We start from the raw sequence: 21417 nt of genomic DNA on the forward strand, positions 1-21417 counted from the left end.
GAAATTAAAGATAATAGGCAAAGGGTCAAAAGCTTCGCTCATGCCTGACATAACCCGGAATGGAGCATGCCATGTCATGCGCATGGCAATGGCAGGCCTGGCAGCATGAGATGGGATGAGAAAGACGAGCAGAGATCAATTCAGATCGTGCTTGTCGCTTGCCGGCTTGGATCCTTGCTTGTGCAGTCCAACGAACTGTGCAAGGAAACTAGCTGGCTTCCTCATTGGCTATCGAGCCCAAACTGTTCTTTTATTTAGCTCCTCTGTTTAGGTAGGTCAAGTTTCATTGTACTTGCATCGTATCGGTGTACAAAATATAAATAAATGTCTACGCAACAACTAGGGCATTTTTTTCAAAATAAGAATTGGGCCATGCGGTTTGGCCCTTACTCATTAACAAAGAACTATGTGAATGAGAAGTGCACTTTCTTATTACCTTTACTGTTCAAGTTTTTGTATAATCCAAGTGTAGTGGTTTGGCCTCATTTCTCTCCACTTTCATGGCGAAGCATGATAATATTTGTTTGTATTATATAGCAGCTGTGGAGCAAAGCCGACCTAAATGGTACTGCCTTACCCGAGAATCTACCACACATCATGCATGCAGTCGGCCTAGTACTACTTGCACCATATACACGTGTTGCCTAGTACTACTTCCATCCCAAAATAAATCATTTATAGTTCAAAAATTTATCCTAAAATAAACCAACTTCTACCCTCTAACTACTCTTTTATCGTATTACACGTCGCTCTACTCATTAACTTGTAGATCACATTGAATTTAAAGAATGAACAAATGAAGGGCATCGAGGTACGGTCATTTCTTTAATTTACTAATTTGTCCAAAAGTTGATGTATTTTGGAATGGAGGAAGTATTGCTTTGACTACACACAATGGCACAAGCCTTAAGCGGCAGCAACAAAAGCTTGAGCACTTTTATTTGGGTGTAATGATTTTTTTAAAATAAAAGAGAGAGTGCTATGAATCTATCCATTTGGTGCATGCACATGGAGACTCCTGCATATGACCCTTGCTATTCTATGCATGCATATGGACACAATCACACAACAATACGCGCCATATGTTTCCATACACTTATTCATAACACATACATATATACGGTGCACCTAGCTCAAACAACTTCCATGAAAAATTAAATGATCATATTTGATTCGACCTTATTATAATAAACATATCCATAGCTAAACTTCATTTGTTTTTCATGGAGACTAAAACGTATGCAAACCTATTTTTCATAATATTTTAGTCTGTCACATTATGATCTCTTAATTTATATTTTGTTAATTATAGGGTGCCGGTGTTTAACCTCCAAACCCACCGAGGGATACCCCCAATGTGGTAGATTGTAGGTGGAGTGTCCCTAAGATCAAGAACACGAAACTTTAGTCAGATTCGGGTTCAGGCCATAGTATGCGTAATACTCTACGTCCTGCATGCTGGTTTGTATTGCCTTATGTTGTGATTGTTGTGTCTTGGAGTTCTTCCGAACTCTACCTTGAAGGTGTCTTCCGAGTACTTCTTTGGCTGCATCGAGACTGTGAGGTGATCATACCCTAAGTAGTTGTGAAGTCTTCTTTTATATAGGGTGCGATGAAACTCGCACTCCATATGGAATAGCCCCCGAGCCTTAAGTTGATTCAAAGAATCAGACTGAGGGTCAAATTAGTCTTGAATCTTCTACTCTTATCTTCTAAAAATTTTAAAAAATAAGCTGTCGATGATACGTGTCCTGCAGCCCCCGAGTCTTGAATCCAAATCCTAAGATTTGGAAAAAGGATCAAAAAGTCGTGGCATGCATTGTGTAAAAAAATAAGAATTTGGCTTGATAGTTAAAATAGGCAAATTGGTTCAGAAATTTAAAAATCTTTTTTTTTGGAATGAGATCCCTGGAAAAATGGTTAAACAAATAACTTTCCCAAAGGAACCCTTACAAATAACTTCCCCAAAGTAACCCTAAATTACTGCTCAAAACAAATCTTATCCCGAGAAAATCTCTTCAGCTTTCGCACAGTGATACGCTGAGTTATTTTCTGTGCCCAGCCTCGAGTATGGGAGGCAGATGAGCCGCCAAAAGCACGCTGAGTGCCCTGTCGCGCCAGCCCCCAAGCATAGGAGCTAGACGAGCCATCGAAGGTACGCCGAGTAGCGTAGGTACCGGCCAGATCAGAGGAGATATGTCACATGGTCGGCGGCGCTAGTCCCCGAGCCTGGGGTTCGGCCGAGTCGCCGCTAGCATGCCGAGTGGTCTGTGCCGACGAAGTGGTGGCCAAGTAAGGAAGCTCTCGGGAGCCTACCTCAGCCAGCGGCATGATCCATATTTGGTCCCCTACAAGGTAAACATTGTAAAATGCATGTAAAATTTTTCGCGTCTTGCTCTTGCTAGGTCACATAATTTCCCCGGATAGATAGCGTATTATGTTTAAGCACCTGATCCTTGATAGTCGTAGCCCATAGCGCAGGGAACATGGTTGCATGCACGCGTAGGAACATAGGCGTACAGAGTCAAGATCTCACGGATGAAAGCGTGTGCTACCCGGGTATTTTAGCGGCCGTTAAGAGAAAACTAGAGCGGTTGGTGCTGCGTGAAAAAAGAGAACGCTCGTGGAGCGTATATTATACACCCGTTAGGTGTAGTCCCTACTGCAAGCCCAGAGCTACATGAGTAGTCAGGAACGCAAATATAGTGTGGCCACGGAGGCACATGGTTAATATCCAGTGATATAAAAAATATTAAAGCATGATTTGGCTTGATTTGTGGGCAATTGTCAATGAAACCGCAGTAGTTGTCGATGGAGCCAACTAGTCAGAGTCGATCCCGACTAGTTCTAGTCAAGCGGAGTAGTCGGGGTCATCATCGGTGTGTCGGTGGTGTGAGCAGGAATCGTGCCGAGTAGTCGAGGTAGTCGGCGACGCAATCTGAAGTCGTGCCGAGTAGTCGTTGTAGTCGGTGACGCAAGTTGGAGTCGTGCCAAGTAGGAGAAGAGTGGTGGCAGCTGCGGTACACGCCGTAGCCTGACGGAGATCGGTGTACAGGGCGAGACGGAGTTGCACAGCTGCACAGCCATGTTGAGCAGATGCCATCGGACATTGGGTGGGACTCAAATTGTGTGGACTCTTAGACAGGAGCCGCGTTGCGTAGCCTGAATAGGAGTTGGGTACGATGTTCCCCAAATTAGATTGAATCGGATCCGAGAAGTTCTGGTGCAGCACTAGTCAAAATCGCGTTGAGAACGGACTCCTCCTCGATCTCCCTAGCTAGACCAGAGAGTAGCATCTTATCGAGGTTGTCGACAAACTCGTCGAGATGACTGTGTTGTGTTGCTAAAGATGCCTCCGGCTCCCTGGTGTCGGCCAAATGGCTGATGAAACTACCCGAGTCATTGGTGACGCAGAACCAGGAGCCGAAAACGACGCTATTGAAGTTGAAAGATGCCATCAAATTCGCCAATGGATGCTCGATGAACCCCCCATACCTGGCGCGTCAGCTGTCGGTGTTTAACCTCCAAGCCCACCGAGAGATACCTCTGAGGTGGTAGATTGTAAGTGGGGTGTCGCCGAGATCAGAAACTCAAAAGTGTAAGGAACACGAAACTTTAGTCAGGTTTGGGCCATAGTATGCGTAATACCCTACGTCATATATGCTAGTTTGTATTGTCTTAGGTTGTGATTGTTGTGTCTTGGTTTGGAGGGGTTCTCTACCCGCCCTTATATAGTCTGGGGGATAGGGTTACATGAAAATCCTACCCTGATACTTAGTTTAAGAGTCCTACCCGAGTACTACTCAAGTAGTTTCCTTTAGTTCCTACTGGTCCTACTCATGTACGAGTAGTTACAACTGATGTAAAGTGTGGGTCATGTCCCATCCTTTATCCTAGAATATGTATGATATATGCGCAGTCCCGTAGCCCCGGAGATCACATTGATTTTAGTCTGTCATGTTAACTTTTATTTTGTAACTAAACATACTTTCTCAGTCGGTGAATGTGGTATATTATGAATAAACATTGCAGAACTGGGAGAATATTCACTGCTAGGTCATTGCACTTTGAGTTTGAACCAACCGTATTGTTCAACTCCTTACATTTCATGAATTTTCATTGGTACACAAAAAATCAATTTTCCTATGGAAATAGGATGGGCTTACCCCTACTATATATTAATAAAAATATAAATTGTAAAAATAGAAATAAAAAAGATTACACAAGAGACTCTAATCACGGTTCTAATAGTGGGGAAATATCTAGGCTTCGCACGGCGCATAAGCATGGAGAATTCGTGTTTAAACATATACAAAAATCAATTCGTTGGGTAATAATAATATCCCGAGGTCGTTGAAAGGCCAGTTATCTGCTGCAGTGTCCGTGTATCATCTGAGAGACAGAGACAGACGAGGCCGATCATGGTGCCATCATCATCATCATACAGCGGAGTGCCATTGGTGAGGATGGAAAACCTCTCGCCTGACTTGTTTCTGACCGGAAACTTTCCTCTCCAGCATCTTCCTGTGAATGTGCTCCCGATGATGCTAGTTGCTGGACCAATGTCGTCAGCATGCACCAGCAGTTCCGCGACATTGTGACCGACTGCTTCTGATGCAGGGTAGCCATACAGATGCTCGGCGCATCGGTTCCTGTTACATGTAGCAGCAGCACCAGGATCAAGTGTGTATGAGAATTATATGTAGAATCACATATTAGTGTATTACTAATTTGATATGCTAGCTTCTTGTGCCATGCAACTTAATAACCGTTAGTTGTGTCACTTTGCGGAACTACGTCCTGCTCCACTGTGTACTAACATTTTTCCAGCTTTTCGAAACAACATTTTCCCAGCATGTTTCTTAAAAAAAAAACCATTTTTCCAGCATGTCCAAAAGAAAACTTGATGCTAAAAGGTATGCACAAGAACAACTTAACCAAACCCAAAAAGAAAGAAAGAAAGAAAGAAAAAAAGAAAGAAAGAAGTTGGGAGAAGCCTTACCAGTAGAGGACCTTCCCCTGGAGGTCAAGAATGTGCACGGCCTGCCCCAGCGACTGCAGGACCATGGCATGGTGCCTGCGGGACAGCCCGGCGCGGCCAACGGGCGGTGGCGGGAGGCGGCGCCGTGAAGAGGAGCCGGGCTGCCACTGCGCGCCGCGGCGCTCCCGCGGCAGGAGCTGTCGGCACAGCAGCATGTTGCTGCTTGGCGCGGCGCGACGAGGAGCCGTCGCCATGGCACTGCGCGCCGCCGCGGCGGCGGCGCTCCGTCGTCGCCGTTGTCAGGAGCCCGGACACCTCCCGCTTGAGCTCCGCCTGGCCCTCCTCCAGCTCCTGTATCCTCTTCAGGAGCTCCTCCGCGTCCATCGCCGGCGAACGACCCAGTCCGGCCTCACTCGCTCTACTATACTTTCAGGGCCTGTTTGGTATCCTGACTAAGGTGACACAGTTTGCCTAACTTTTCTGCCTAAATTTAGTTCTTCAATTTGGACGACTAAGGTTAGGCAAATTGTGGCGCCTTAGGCAGGATACCAAACAGGCCCTCAGTCTTTCAGATCAAATATACTGACAACAAATCAAATAGAGGCATCAGCGCCAGAACTGAAGGAAGAAGACAAGAAACCGTGCCGCCATGAAGCGTCTCAAGATGAGGAGAAGATCATGAGCAAAGGGCCTTAGCTATCTCATGCCTGGCATACGAACGGCCGGTTGGCCGGAGCTTGCCGGACTGGATCCACCCTGTCCGTGTGATCGAAGAGGGAGATGGCAGCCGTACGTTCCGTTACTCTCCGCCCATTGTTTAAGCTGAAGCTCCCATTCCATGCATCTCGTTTCACTCGGCGACATGCGTTGCATTTGCAGCCACGCACAGAAGGCGGTGGCACTTTGATCCTTCGCGCAATCGATCAAGTGTGTGTTTGTGTATGATCGCCGAGATTTGGAGAAAAAATTCAAAAAAATCCTTAATTCTAAAAAAAAATTAGATTTTTTTTCTCCAATTTATTCTGTACCAAGCGTAATCGCATGCCCACTAACAGAATCTGTTGAGTTCGTGTAGAAATCATGCATACGAGAGCAAAGGGTCCTAATCATCTCATGAAAGCACAAAGACAGCATATGACAACCAAGCCACTTGTTGCAGATGAGGCAAATGCCAGAGCGCCTTACACGGCAATTTTTACAGAAGACTTTTGCTGGCAATTCGCCACCTTTATGTGTTACAGATTTGTCACCAATATACAGTGTCACTCTACTCTCCAAACCACACCGGGGTTATGCTCCTACGCTGTTAAATACCATGCGTGGGCGCTAGTATACCACACTAAAGTATGCCTACTCTAGCCTAATCTGCGCTAGAATCTCCGGGCAACCGCTCGTGCAGCCGGAAGATGAGCCGTGATTTCATCATCTGAGGTTCCCTCTCCAGGGCACAGATCACATCCTTCACAGAGATCGTCCGTTGCGGTCCTGCAAATGGCGTCCTGCCAGGTCTTTTCATGCCTCCTGAAACCAAAAGTTGAAACTTTTTTGCAATGACTGTTTTGGATTTACAAAAAGAAAGGTTGATGGAGGTCATGCCCATGACATTGCTACTTTACCAGTCCCAAATGCTGCAGAATGGCTCCTCTTTGAACCTTCCTGGTTTTCGCCGAGACCTTTTCCGAATTTGGATAATGACCTGGGACCTTGTCCTTTACCTGGCTGCGAAGCAGCAGCCACATCAAGGCCTTCTCGCTTCTGCCTGGCTTGTTCAGCCATCAGCTGCCACTTCGAGAGCATATCACTTCCTCCAACTGCTTGCCGAGCAGCAACGTTCGCCGCATTCGTTCTCATCTTATCATCTTCTTCCTTGTTGGGCTGTGCGAGGTTAAGGATTCAGGAAATGGAGAAAAGTCACAGCTGAGATATCAGTGGAAAAGTTACCTTCACATTCTTTGGGCGACTTTCCTCTTTTTCCTTTTCCAACTCTGCAGCACCACTACCATCAGCCTACAAGAAAGGATTTAGTTAATCAAATTGACCATCTTATACTTGAGTTCACCATGGTCAAATAATGAAGAAAATTCCCAGAAACTTAACAAACACAGTGGAGACTGGAGAGTAGCGTGCCATAAAAGACCAAGCTTCTGGTATAGTTGAAACAAACCACGGCAGATTTATATTCAAACAAGCTTGTTAAGTATAGGCAAGACATAGTACCAAAACTGAAACCAAATTCAGAAAATGTAGAATCACTAAACCTTGGTATAGTTGAAATACAAATGAAATTGATGAACGATGAATGTGTGTGTGCATGGGTCTGTGTAAACAATATACAATTCCAAATTTCCAACAGTGTATAGTTACACGTTTAAGACTAGTATAAAGTAGTCAGCTACTATGAGATTTAAGTTTCAAGCAAATTTACACTAACTCGAAACAAATGGGGTTTATGAAATACCTCAGTTTGCTTCTTGTTCTTGTCAGCTTCTTCTGCTTGTTTTTTATCCCACTCTTCCTTAGCTTTCTGGTTCATTTGCAAAATTTGACGGCCAACATCTGAAGTAATAACTAGTCGATGCCCGGTCTTTTCAGTGTCAATTCTCTAACAGAAATAAGAATTGTTAGTATCACAAATAGGGAACTATGCCATTATCGGATGCTTTGGAACAAAAGACAAAATAAACCTGTTTTGAGACTCGTATGAGAGTACTTATGAATCTTCGCAATCGCTCCTCCACACACTACGAAAGAGTTGAAGTTATATAGATATTGCAAAATTGTTCATGAAATCGTAAGGATAACTCACCATTGATAAACAATGTTCAACATCAACATTAACATTCTTCAGATTGCATTTCCGAGCTGTCAAAAACATGTGATCTGTTAATCTTGCCATTAAAATTTATATAGGATGGTTTCGCATTTTTTTATAAGTTCAAAGAAATTAACCTATTTCTGCTAGTTTCTTCAGGAGTGGGCCCTTCCGTAGGAAAAGCTTTTCTTCTTCTTCCTGTGCAATTCTTCTTGCTTCTTGTGAGGCAAGGCTCTCTTCCTTTGGGGCAGAGAGTAGCTGTTCCTCCTCCTCCTGTCAAGAAAGAAGGTATCAACAAAACGCAAAAAACAGATTAAACGGGTGCACGAATTTGACACCAACAACACACGTGATGCACTGGGCTGAAAGCTCAGAGAATGCAGGAGATGGTGTGTGAGTTGTGACACTTTGAAGATACACAAGAAAAAAGTTGTCCCGTATGCAAGATTAGAAGATTATTTTGGAACATTTTTGTGGTCCAACTGACATAGGATGAGCAATCCCAAATTGAGCAGCAAATGTACACTGATGTCATAACATGTAAAAATACACTCATGGAAAATTTAATGCCTAATTCATCCCTATGTGATAAAGACTAAAGATGATGTAGTTCTTGTCCTTTTGATACTCTACAGGATGAAAGAAACTGATATATAATTTACCAAGTACATCTAACATCACATCTGCTACATCATGGTTATGTAGCAGATGTGAAGAGTGCAACCACAATTTTTTTACAAATAGAGTCAATATCCATCAGGAAGAATGTTATTTCTGCATGGAAGATAGCTTAGCCTAATATTAACATTAACCAGAGATGGGCATACCCTAATATTAACACCACTAACAGCAGTGACATCATTAAGTTGATCAATGCTTTGTTCCTGGAAGGCTCCAGATGTCTTCTGCTTTTTGCTGATGACAAAAGAGAACTTTGCTTAGGCATATCCACAAAATGTAAGTAGTATAGTACATTTAGACTTCAGTTAACATTTTTATTAAAAAAAACCTTGAAGACTGCGTAGTGCCTGCTGCTTCTGATGATTTCTTCTGCCCACCCGATTTCTTATTACTCTTCGCACCTCCACTAGCATTCGATGTAGATGAGTTTGGGGGTCCCTGACAAGACAGAAAGATGAGTCATATACAAATTACATGCAAACTGGCATCAAACAATTGCATAGTTGTCATTAAGTATGAAAGACATGCAAAAATCTGTAGTCCTACATAAAAAAGGGAACAAATGTGATCACACAGAGGGAAACAGTCCTACTACTATTTCATGTCTAAATAAATTATCAAATGTTTATCATTAAAAAAATGCATTTGGACTTCACCCCATCTGGATGAAGGCTGTAACGAGGCAAATGGAACTCATAGCTGGGAGTTTGGCTGACAACAGAACTAACAATTGGAATATTATATACGTGACTATATATCGAGTGATTCTGCATGGGTTCATTTGCTATTACAAAGCCTCTCATTTGCAACTACTGCAAAAGCAAATGCTCTCAGAAGTCAGAAGTTTTAACATACTACACTATACTGAAATTTGACCCAGAAAATATGACCTTATTAGATCTATTTACAAGGCAACATGCATGTTTTACTGTCTAGACCCTTATTCCCTGCCAGTTCAACCAACACCAAGAAGCTTGCTTCATAACCATGTGCCAAATTTACAGTCCTGAAACTATCCTGCATGCAACAACTGGAACCTATGCAATAGATGCCCAACCAGCCAACACTGTCAAACTATATGGTGCTTAAATGTTGGCAAATGACCCAAATAATGGTGGTCTGGGGTTGGTATTTGTCTGAAATTCAGAATAAGAACAAAACTTAACTCCAGGACACTACAATGGGTCCAATATTCCAAACCTTGATTATAGCAAATATGCTAATAAATCAAAGTGCTGGGTATCCTAGGTGAGTCAATGTACAAACTTCTATTCGAAAAATAATGAGTGATCTAGCAAACATACATTTTGAATTACTATTTCTGTTTATTTTTGCATTAAATGGGAAATTCTAATGAGAGAAAAATATGGAGTATATAATACAAATTGCATAAATGAGATTTACCTGATGTCTCACATTATTCAAAGTTCATATTTAAAGCAACCGAAACATATTGGCATCTAGATGTAATTAGCTTGTGCCATATCAAAGCGAGGTTAAATGATGAATTAGGTGGATTCACCTGCTTTCCTTTAGCTGAAGAATTTCCTGCACCAACAGTGCGGGCCTTGCCAGCAGATTCATAGTTTTGCTTTGCGTTAGCATTTGGAGGGAGAGTATTGGTTTTCAACTCCTTGTTTTGATGCATTTGCCATGCAACTGCATTGTGCTGCATCATTGGATGAGTAGGGGGAGGGGCAACTTTCGTAGGAGGCATTCCATGAGCATGCATGGAAGGCTGTGTTTCTGGAACTGGATTTGATGGCCTAAGAGAACCAGTGATTGACCGAGGATAACCCTGGGCACCAGGATTACTTGCTCCATATATTTGTTGTGAGGCCTGCTGGAATTGAGTGGGTTGATGCTGTTTGTTCTTTGTTTGCAATGAAACTGCTGAGTTCATTCTAGATGGTTGATTCGGTATAGCATTTGGTACCTTTGCATCAGGATCTGGGTTGGGGTTATCATGAGAAAGATGTTGTGTGCTAGTTTGCGCTTGAGTGCCTGACTGTGGTGCAAAAGCCTGAGGTGAAGATGACACCTGATTTTTCTGACCCTGGTTGGATGGTCCAGGTGAACGAACTTTCTGATCATGTAACTGTGCTGAACCACTGGAAGGCATCTGCTGTGCTGACGCTTGAGAGAATAAAGAATGCTGACTTGGATTTGCCTGGTTATTTCTTTGTGCCTGGGCTTGCATCTGTTAAAAAATGTTCAAGAAAAACAAATAAACACATGAAATATTCATCATAGAATTGAATCACTCGCTATACATTCTGATTTAGAACGCTATCAAACTTGATGTGCAGCCATTTGTTAAGGAAACAAAAGGAAGCAATGAAGTTTAGGCAATTCATTCACCTGTAGAAAAACTTTATGGGCTGCCTGCTTGAGCATTTGATCCCCAACAATATTCCTGATCACTCTTAAGAAATCATCTTTGTGGACTTCATTACGCTATAAACATGGAACAATACAGTTGCGTTAGTTTATGGTGCAAACACTTGGTGCTAAGAGTGTTCTTTGATCCTTTGTCCCTGTTGTTTTATCTGCTACCTCCACATAGGAACAAACTAGTGGAAACAAGAGAAAAAATGTGCTTTCTCGTCATGCATTTACTTTGTTTTGGTGACACATGTAGTTAAGGAAATGCAGACCTTGAAGTAATCTACATTGTTATGCACATGGCTTTCTTTCTCCACTAAATTAGCAACGAAAGCATACTTAAACTATATGGAACGATATCAGTGATATGAACAGTTGGATACTGACATGCTCTCCACCATACTACTTGGATCACCTTTTATATGGCATTTTGTACATTAAATGTATACTGTGAAAGTAAATTTCATAAAAGGAATATTGTGGTCCAAATTTATATGGTCAACCTACATAATTTCCATATCAATGGTCAAAACTAGTATTGCATGACTACATGTATTCTAAGATGACATAATTTAGCAACAGCAGGAGTACACGTTCAAACAAATAACAGGTGCCATATGTAGCCGATCAATTTGTGCATGGACCATGGCAAATAATAACAGAGGAGTAAAAACACACCCTAAGTTTTGCCCATACAGTTTGAAGTTGCATGTCTTTGTCTCTGTCAAGATGTGCCTGTAGGATAGGAATTAACATATTAAATGGTATTGATGGCCCTTTCCTTGTATCCTGGGCACCAGATGGTGCTTGCGGGCCAACAACTTGCTTTGCATTCTGCTGAACTACTGAGGGCTGAGCTACATCGACCTTGGAACCTGAAAAACTCTGCTGACCAAAACTCCCTGTTTCTTTCTCAGCTAACTGGAAGCTATTTGTTTCAGCCTGTTGTAGTCGACTTTCTGGCTGAAATTGTTGTAGCTGTGGATTCTGTTGCTCTGCTTGGACAGGTTGTTCACCTTTTGAACCTTCAGTTACTAGTTCTGATTTGGAGAACTGATCTTTTGTGTTCATATGTGGTTGCCCTGCTTGTTGACTTGCATGGACACTTACTTCCTGCTCTGTTGCTTGCAGCTGACCATCTGTAGCTTGTGACATAGCAATGTTATCCTGGTGCAAAGAACCTGGTGCGGAAGCGCATAATTTTATTATCACCGAAAACAGGTGGTGACATCATATTACTGAAAAGCTCTGAGTTGTAGGTTTTTTCTGAACATGAAGCTTAAATATGGGATAAAAGATATAGTAAAGAAGTATTGTCAGGTCCAGTGGTCCTAAAAAAGGGAGGGTCGAAAGTGCCAAGATATCATAATACAATAGCTTAGCAACACAGCATCATCAACAAACACATCCACAGGGAGAGGAAAATGCTACCCCTGAAACATAGACAAGGATCATTCCTTCCGTATTTACTACAGAACTGATTCATTAGACATACCATGGATCGTATCACTGTGTATCATGCTAATCATGATTGTTTCCTGTGGTCCGGGACAATGTTGTGAAGCCATAGCCTAATCATCATCAGATGGCCCAGATTGATGACTAATCGTGTCCAACTCAACTAGCTAAGCAAGGGGCCCAAGCCTGCCTCATCAAGCAGACATCAGATGGCACTGTCTAAGTGTTAAATGGCAACTTGCCTGGGACCTAGGCCACTCTAAGGAAGGATGGGTATAGAAGTGTGAAGATTAGAGTCCAGAACTGATCTGGTCAGCTCAGCACCTCAGCCGTGTTCTGACTTCAGAGAAAATTCCTAGACTGTACTATTATGGACTACAGCAAATACCAGCCACTTCATCCCCCACCACCACCAAAAAAAAAAGCCAAGGTTTCCTACTCTCAAAAATAAAAGGCAACACAAGCCACTCAAGGTTTCCTACTTTAACAAGCTCCAAACAAAGGGAAGACCTCGACACACCCAACCAATATTTTAGTTTTCACACGGTGCCAAATGAACCCAACAGCAACAAGACATCATGAACTCCAACCACAACTGCTCCCACAGTAACTGAAAGCATATCAATACACCATAATTGCACAAACAGACGAAGAAAAAAAAGCGGAAGATCTTTGCACACTACTCAATCTCGGAATTTCACAGCACCTTGCTGCAGCTAAGCCAGCATTGGGGTACCAGGGTTCAGTTAAAACAAAGCCCTATAAGTTCTGGAAAATAAACTAACTGCCATCATCACGCCCGCTCCTCCAGACTGCAAAGAAGATTTGGACTTGATTGGCCACAACAAGCGAAGGTGCGATCCTGCGGAGCAATAGGCTATCTAGGGATTCCTTACTATAAGAACAAAGTGAAACGCAGTCAAGGTGGATTTCCATCTCGCGCGGTCGCGCCAGTACACAGAACAGGAGCAATAGGCTATCCTGAGGATGATGATTTCTTTTGAGGTGGGCAACGTGCCTTGCTTGGGCGTAAGGGGGAGGGAGCCTCAAGGTGTGCGCATGGGGCCAGCAGAGAGTAACCATGGCGAGCCAGGGGGCGAGCAGGGGAGCTGTTGGTGGTATTGCGTGACCTTGCCTTGCATCACCACGCTGCCACAGGGGAAAGTGTTGCTTTGCTCAAAAATTCCCTCTGTAGAGACAAGGCTAAAAATTACCTAGCAGCTCACAAATTAACTGCAAGGAACAACTAACATTTAGCAGCTCAATGACCTCAGCCAAACATCAATAGCAGCAGTAGCAGTACACTGGACAACTTTACTAGCACTAGAATCCAATACCTCAAAAATCCTCAAAGATCCGGAGGCGTGGGGAGCAGATTCCACGGCGCAGGGGCTCCGGCGGCGTGAGGGGCCCGTCGAGATGGCGTGGCTCCTGCGAGGCGCTACGCCAGCGAGACGAGGGGCTGCTCCGGCGAGGTGAGGAGAATCCGCCGAGCTGGGGCCTCGCCGCCTGGGCAACCGGGGCGGAGTGGGGAGTCGAGTTGGGGCCTTGGGGGGCGTGGGGCGGACTGGGGGTGTTCCTGGGAGGTGCCGGCTGGGTCCCGCCTTGGGGAGGGTGCGCTGGACTGGGGGGAGGGAGGCAGGCGGTGGCGGATTGGCGGAGACGGCGGCGTGTCGCGTTGCAACTCGCAAGCGAGGTCAATGCGGCGTCGCAAGCGAGTCGATGGGGGAAGCGCTCCAGCTTCGAAACGAGCCCCCGAGTTTAAAATTTAATCCTATCATATCACATATTTAGACATTAACTATAAGTATTAAATTTAAGCTAATTATAAATTAATTGCATAAATGGAAACTAATTCATGAGACGAATCCATTAAATTTTATTCAATTAATTTTGTAATTAGCCTATATTTAATATTTCTAATTGGTATCCAAACATTCGATACGATGGACAGTAAATCCCATCTAAACATACCCTAAAACCAACACTGCCACATTCGGTAACTTTTATTTTCAGTTTTTTCCAAAAAAATCAAGAAGCAACTCTTTTGATCATGCGCAGGCTGTTTGATCTCTTTGGATGGACTAAAATTGAGTGCTAAACTTTTAACGCTTATTAGCACTCATATCTTTGCTAAAAATTTTAAGTATTCGCTTTAGCTCACCCCATTAGCACTCCTATTTGGATATACTAATGCTAAAATTTATACTAATGCTAAAATTTAACACTTTGAGCGTTAGCACTTGATCCATGCACCCTTTTATCATGCCAAAGATATTTGTGTGATCCCAAGAGGCCAATCGTGATATGCTATTAGGCATAATATATTCAAGTCATGTCCTTTGGAACCTGTCTCGTCAAGAGCCTTGGCAACATGACAAAAAGACTCCTTATTACATATGCTATTATAAATAACATGGTGTTTGAAAAAAGGTTAACATAAAGGAATTATATGTAATAATCTCATTCTTCATATGTGCAAATTAAGTGTAGTTTAGTTGGCGCATTTGGTTAATTAGGATTCTTATAGGTTGCGACAAAATGACCAAAGGAACAATTTTTCGATTCAGTTGCAATTATCAGTTCTTTCTTAACTAATTTTGAATATTTCATTTGTAAACAAGGACGAACCAAATTCATAGAGGCTTTCCCTAGTAACCATTTTGTTTTTGAAAATGGGATGTTCACCCATTGCCAATTTCAACTTCAGTTGAAGTATAAAAAGTGTTAAAGTGTTCTTTCTATTGCGTCGACTAGTCTTATGTTCTCTTCTATAATTTTTCATTTTATCTAATTGATGGTATAACCGTCACAGCCTGAGTGCTCGGGCAATTTTTTCTATCTAGATTCTTAATACTAAAGACCATCGTGCTTGTAGAAGCGATTGTTCTTTCTCTATAAAATGCAATAACAGTAATGCTATATAATTTGCTAAAAAATCCTTACGCGGTTTTAACCATGCTGGACAAGTATTTGGTTTTCAACCATAGTTTAGTCGTGCTTCACCTTTTCAAATGTCTTTAATATGCGAGTTGTCTCAAGAACACCATAATTTAAGCTCTATTAAGTCTAAGCATATTGACACAAGTTACATCATTCTTCCATATCTTATTATTCAGATACTCAATTCTCATTCTATCCCTCTCCTCAATTGGAGCATAGGTAATTGTTTCTACAGGTTCACGGCGTTTTCTTTTTCTAGAGTGAATAACCATGGCCATCATTGAAAGTAACATATGCGCTGCAGCTGTGTAAATGAAAAGTTGCTGCTTCTTATCCATCTAAATTATACAGAAAAAGATAAAATCAATAAATTTTTAAGGCATAACAAATAATCACACAAGGCATATATTCAGTAGCTGTAACCTTCTACCTTATGAGGCGTGTACGCTGCCTTCGTTCCTCCAGCCAAATTTCTCCTGCGAACTGCCAAAATCAAAAATAAAGAATCACTGACAGATCAAGATCAAGAAACAGATCAAGACAGGGGCGGTGCCCAGCGAAGCCGGGGGGGGGGGGGGGGGGGGGCCTCTGGCGGGAGCTTCCGTGCGGTGCCCAGCGGGAGACAAGACAGGGGCGGTGCCCAGCGAAGCCGTGCGCCGGGGGGGGGGGGCGCCGGGGGGGCCGGGGCGGGCGCCGGCGGCGGTGCGGGGGCGGCAGATCCGCCGCGGGCGGGGGGGGGGGGGGGGGGGGCGCCGCGCGGCAGAGGGGAGAGGGGCGGTCAGTCACCTGCAGACGGGAGAGGGGCGGGCGGTGATGGGCACCGGTGCTCGCGCGCGCGTGGGAGGCGAGCGCTCGCGTCCGCTCGTTTTTACCGACCCGTATCGTTCTGCTCGAGCCGCTCCGTTCCACCGTTCCTCAGTCAAATACCGGTAAAAATGGAACCGCTCCATTCCATTTCTACCCAACCAAACAGACCCTAAGCAAAGGGAAAACCAATTTCTCCATGTCTCAGGCAACCCCGTCGTGTCGGTCCCGCGTCCAAAGCCTCCTTGCCGGTGCTCCGGTAGTCGCGCACGATGCTCCGCCGCGTGCCCCACTCCCTCCGCCGCGCCCTCGTCTCCTCCGCTTCCACACACCACGGCAGGGCACAAATCCCGAACCCCAGCCACTCGCCTCCGCAGGCCCTCCTTCCTCAATGGCGCCGTTACGCCTCCATTGCTTCATCCTCCTCGGCCCCGCCGCAGCCTCCATCTCCGCCTCGGGGTCCGTCGCGGCCGGGCGGAGGCGCTCCCAGCGTATCGTCTCTGAACCCCGCAGAGGTCGCCAAGTTCGCCGCCATCGCCGAGACCTGGTGAGAGTGAGATCCCTCCCTCCTTTGCGACGACGAACTCCCGTGCTTTTCCTAGATGCTTGGATGAAATTTTGAGCGGCTGTTCGGTTGGTCGACTGCATGTTTGCTCCCGCGCGCGTGTGTATTCGAAGGATGGTGGTGAACTGTAGCATGAGAGCCAAAGCACTCTAGTTTGACAGACTAGTTGGCCTACCTGTTCCGGATTTGAGTAGAACCTTTCTCATCAGGGAGAAGGTCAACTGCACCCGATCTCGGTGCCTCCTGCAGTGACGAACACTCTGGGGGGATTGCTATTGGGATGCCTACTATAACTGGATATTGGTTCTCATACGCAGCCATGAAAATGTGAAATAGTTCAAATAAGGTTCTAAATGAAGAGAATCAATAATATCAACATTTGTAGCATCCTTCATTTGTTTGCTGCCTTAGGCTGGGGGTTGGTTGTAGAGAATGATAATATAGCAAGTGAGTGTTGATATTGAATACCAGCATGTTGCAAGCTACTTTCAAGGAAGCGCACAAATTAGACTTGACTAAGATGGGACTGTTCAGTGTAAACTGTTCTAGATCGCAAATGAAATGCTAAAATTTGTAGGGAATTACAAGGACCCCCTTCTCATTTTATTGCTTATTGATGAAGGTGCTATTTCTGCAATGAACAGGTGGGATTCAAATGGTCCATTCAAACCTTTGCATTTGATGAATCCTACCCGACTGTCTTTTATCCGCTCCACTCTTTGTAGGTATTTCAGGTACATTTCCGCACCCCTTGAGCTTATTCATTTTTGCTGACAGCAGAATGAGCCGGATGAATAAAGATACATGAAGTTTACTGCCGCAGTATATACATTGACAATGATCTGTTATGTTTCCTTGTGCACATCTTACCGTCTTGAAGACAAAAGTTGATAAATCATGCTGTTTGTGAATAAAATCTTCTCATGGTGTTTCTTGACTGAGCACAGTGAATTACTCTGCTGTTTTTTCTGCGACCATGACTTCGCATGTTTTTCATTAAGAGGGAGTGAATTACACTGCTGTAGTATGTTTGGGCTAAAACTTCTTTGTTTGCACTATAAACTGACACGTCTTGAGAAGCAATACTTACTATTAGTTTGTTCATTTTAACTAACTGCGAAACTGTGCATATTCGTATGTCCAGGAGGGATCCATATTCATCTAAGCCACTCAAAGGTCTCAAAGTTATTGATGTTGGATGTGGAGGTGGCATTCTGTCAGAGGTTGAGCTCTTCTCTCTGTCAATCATTTCTGTGAATCACTACCTTCTGGCACTTAACATTGTAAAAGCCAAAAGGGCGATGATTTTTTATGAAGGGATAAGTGTTTGGCTCATTTGGAATCAGTTACTGATCATAGAAATGGATACTGATATTTACTATACTTGGCCTTTTGCTTATTTGAAATCTGTTTGGATGGATGGGCAGGCCGGTTAAAAAATTAGGTTGATTTTATTGTCTCATATATAATAATATTTTACCAATTGGCATTTTTTGACTTAGTTGAATTTCTTAAACTAATGAAACTTTGAAAGCATTTACCTTGCCTATTCTGAAGTCAGAGTCAAGCTTACTTATATGGACTTCAATAATTTATTGTATGATTTTTGTTCCTACTCTTTGGAGAATAAGTTGATATGTAGATAATGCAGAAAAGCTTTAATTATTTCCATTTTTAAATGGCTTTATGATTTAGGATGCAAGCCTCAATGCTCGTGCTAGCAGTTAGTTCAGCTCGGGAACATTCTACATGCTATTCTTAATTAATTTAATAAATTTGTAAAGCGGACATAATATATGATAACTAGGTCGTTTAAACGTGATGCAAATCCCTTTTGGGTGTTTTCAGTAGAATTGTTGACTGTAACAGGTGTTTCTTCTTCTTTTTTTTGATCGATCTGGAAAAGAATAATAACATAATTATATCTTCATGCTGGATGGTAGCCTCTTGCTCGGATGGGAGCTACAGTTACTGCTATTGATGCTGTTGACAAGAATATAAAGATCGCAAGAATTCATGCGGTATGTGCATACTCTTGATCATAAATATTATCAGGTGAATGTAGATGTGTTTGTTTGTCTCAAGAGTTATTTTGAGATCTTAAGCACAATAATTCGTAACTTAAGTATCCCTTCAGCCTATGATCTTGGTTATTATGTTCTCAGGCATCTGATCCGACAACTGCTTCCATTGAGTATTGCTGCACGACAGCTGGTCCCTCCCTCCCTCCCTCCCTACCTATCTCTAAATTAATTTATATGTTGAACACTTGAACAGCATTCTTTTTGAAGGGTCTCTCCATTATATGGTTCTAACAGCATTTACCTTCTGCATTTCTGTTGAACAATGATAGAGGAGCTGGTGGCGGTTCTTTTCCATTGATACCGTAGTGTGATGTATTTTTTTTTGGAATAATGTCCTTAGTTCACATTTGTGGGCTAAGCAGTGTGGATTGTTCTCTGTAAACTTTGTTAGTCCTTTATGTGGTTAAGATCTTAATAATTATATGTAAGAATTAACCGTACTACAAAGGAAGAACATTGTCTTTCCAGTTTTGAAAGGAGAACAAATTTGGATATCAAAGTGATTGATCCCTGATATTCTTATGACTATGACTGAAGCAAAACTTATATGAAACTTTTTTACATGCAGAGGAATTGGTAAAAGAGAAAAGAATGTTTGATGCTGTAATTTCTCTTGAGGTATGCATATTTTTTTGTTCCATCAGTACGCATCCTCTCCTTCAAAAGAGCATGGAGGAGCCTTTGTTCTGAATGATACTGAAAAAGATGCCTTGGTGTTTCTGTATATTATTCCATAGAACTTTCCATTTGTGCTATCTTTTCTCTGATTGAGAGCTTTACCTATTAGAAATATAGATCGAATGGTGTCAGTACTTTTGTGTGCATTAATCATTGTGTGGAAATATGTTTGTACTTGTATTAGCCCAGTCATAAGGTTAGGTAAGGCTATTTGTTTCAAGTACTTCTGGATCTATTTGAACATCAGTGCTGTGTGCACACCAACATAAGTGATCTATTAGAAACTTATGAAATTTAAGACCGAATATCAGCATATGAGCTCATCCTGAACAATAGAATCCTTGAATCATTCCACACTGCCATTTTTCAGGCTCATTTCATGTACAGCTTTGTTAACTGTTGTACTTTGGATCTGGAATATGGGTTGAACTTCGTATATTTTACAGGTGATTGAGCATGTCGCTAATCCTTTAGAGTTTTGCGAGTCTCTCTCGGCTTTGGCAGTTCCTAATGGTGCCACTGTGGTTTCCACAATCAACCGGTCAATGAGAGCATATGCCACTGCAATAGTTGCGGCTGAGTATATCCTCGGATGGGTTAGTACCTGGCCCCTCTTTTATGTTTAGCTTCGTTTTCTGAAATTGATAGATTTAGTTGGGCAGCGTTGTGTTGCAGAAATTTGCTAGTTTGTGAAATCTTTGACTCTTGAGAGTGCAAGTTGTAGTTCCAGCCTACGCTGACGCTAATGCTTCTTAGGCGAGTTATGTTGTAAAGGAAACATGGTAGTTCATTCATTCCTAACAAATGATTTGACGGACGTACATATAGAGAGTGTGCCTTGCTTCCTGCAGTATTGTCAGAACTAGGGTCTTAAGACCATAAACCAGTCGGTTTACGCCGCTCAAATTTTTTTTTGGTTTGAAGACTTCATTTCAAATTGAAAATCTTAATGATATAATGAAGAGAAGCTGTGAATTAAACCTGTAACTATTATGAAATCAAGGCCAGGCCAGTTCCGGTTTCTCGGCTGATTCGTGGTTTTTGTAACCTTGGTCAGGATCCATGGGCCTAGCAGGTGAAATCTCCAGATAACCATTTAATGCTACGATGTTTCTACAATCATACTGGCATAGTTTTGCTTAAGGTGAAAGTACTAGTGCAACTTAAGATTGATATTGCATTCTGAGTTATTTATTGTACCTATGCAGCTTCCTAAGGGCACACATGAGTGGTCCAAACTGGTCACCCCCGAGGAGCTTGCCCTAATGCTGCAAAAGGCTTCTGTCTCTGTAAGTTTTCAATCACAGTAACATGCTGATTTTATTTATGAAGGGAGGTTGCTGATAGCTTGCGCGCTTGGCATCTATCTCCAGGTCGAAGAGATGGCAGGGTTTGTTTATAATCCGTTGAGTGGAGAGTGGTCCCTGTCAGATGATATCAGTGTGAACTACATTGCTTTTGGCGTCAAGAAAAGCGGAACACCGTCAACTGATGGTGCAGAAGCAAGGTTACCATAGTTGGAGTAAAAGAACTGACCTTGAACTATTGTACATCGTTTTCAGAAGACAATGATGTCACTTGAATACTACTGCTGCGGAGGCAACCAAAATAGCAGAAGAGAATTTTCCCTATCGTTTTCTGTTTTGCCTCGATAGAGGGGGACATGGAGAGGAACCCTGTTGAGAAGTTGACAAAAGACAAGTCGCTAACATGTAGCTTTGTTCTCACTGACTGTAATACGAGCGCGCTTCAGACAGTTTTCTCAATTTTGTGACGATTACTCTTCTTCTAAATAAATACTACTACTCACTACTTGTACCATAAAATAGAGCGGCTCTGGTCTTGAAATGTAGGAGTCTGATTCTGAATACTGAAAGTGAAAGCTGACGCCCCTTCGTCCCAAACCTGAGGAGCCTTCCCTCACGGCGGGGCAGGCGCCGGGGCTGACGTGCTGGCTGCTGGAGCATCCGCCGGCGCAGGGAGGGAGGGAGGGAGAACTGGAGAAGCATTGCTGCACCAGAACTCA

At 43.0% G+C, this 21417-nt stretch overlaps 3 protein-coding genes across 9 annotated transcripts; 1 reads left to right on the forward strand and 2 right to left on the reverse strand.

Annotated features, from left to right (window-relative positions):
- Window positions 1–4289: 4289 nt before the first annotated feature.
- On the reverse strand, window positions 4290–5408 carry LOC112888370. Its single transcript, XM_025954574.1, has 2 exons — window positions 5003–5408; window positions 4290–4652 (listed from the first exon to the last, which is right to left on the reverse strand). Exons 1-2 carry the CDS (start codon window positions 5233–5235, stop codon window positions 4319–4321), a joined length of 567 nt encoding a protein of 188 aa, XP_025810359.1. The 5' UTR covers window positions 5236–5408; the 3' UTR covers window positions 4290–4318.
- Window positions 5409–6114: 706 nt separating this feature from the next.
- On the reverse strand, window positions 6115–16142 carry LOC112891202 (transcription initiation factor TFIID subunit 4b-like). 6 transcript variants are annotated; one of them, XM_025958142.1, is made up of 14 exons: window positions 16047–16142; window positions 15691–15743; window positions 11538–12040; window positions 10836–10931; window positions 9997–10674; window positions 8803–8912; window positions 8621–8708; window positions 7931–8066; window positions 7788–7843; window positions 7666–7722; window positions 7440–7583; window positions 6923–6988; window positions 6598–6856; window positions 6115–6502 (listed from the first exon to the last, which is right to left on the reverse strand). In XM_025958142.1, the coding sequence occupies exons 3-14, from the start codon at window positions 12012–12014 to the stop codon at window positions 6342–6344; spliced, it is 2328 nt and encodes a 775-aa protein (XP_025813927.1). In that variant the 5' UTR covers window positions 12015–12040; window positions 15691–15743; window positions 16047–16142; the 3' UTR covers window positions 6115–6341. The 6 variants fall into 6 exon arrangements, with proteins under 6 accessions (XP_025813927.1, XP_025813931.1, XP_025813930.1 ...); XM_025958146.1 differs by lacking the exon at window positions 16047–16142 and having other exon boundaries at window positions 9997–10314; window positions 10411–10674; window positions 15691–15840; XM_025958145.1 differs by lacking the exon at window positions 16047–16142 and having other exon boundaries at window positions 9997–10317; window positions 10411–10674; window positions 15691–15840.
- A 54-nt stretch (window positions 16143–16196) lies between these two features.
- LOC112891203 (ubiquinone biosynthesis O-methyltransferase, mitochondrial-like) lies at window positions 16197–21217 on the forward strand. 2 transcript variants are annotated; one of them, XR_003228444.1, is made up of 10 exons: window positions 16197–16611; window positions 17274–17363; window positions 17774–17852; window positions 18573–18650; window positions 18795–18843; window positions 19282–19331; window positions 19838–19987; window positions 20449–20466; window positions 20600–20680; window positions 20765–20823. XR_003228444.1 is itself a non-coding variant. In XM_025958148.1 (9 exons), exons 1-9 carry the CDS (start codon window positions 16337–16339, stop codon window positions 20906–20908), a joined length of 996 nt encoding a protein of 331 aa, XP_025813933.1. In that variant the 5' UTR covers window positions 16201–16336; the 3' UTR covers window positions 20909–21217. The 2 variants fall into 2 exon arrangements, 1 of the variants encoding a protein (XP_025813933.1); XM_025958148.1 differs by lacking the exon at window positions 20449–20466 and having other exon boundaries at window positions 16201–16611; window positions 20765–21217.
- Window positions 21218–21417: the final 200 nt, after the last annotated feature.

This window comes from Panicum hallii, chromosome 4 (assembly GCF_002211085.1).
Source record: "Panicum hallii strain FIL2 chromosome 4, PHallii_v3.1, whole genome shotgun sequence".
Taxonomy (NCBI): Eukaryota; Viridiplantae; Streptophyta; class Magnoliopsida; order Poales; family Poaceae; genus Panicum; species Panicum hallii.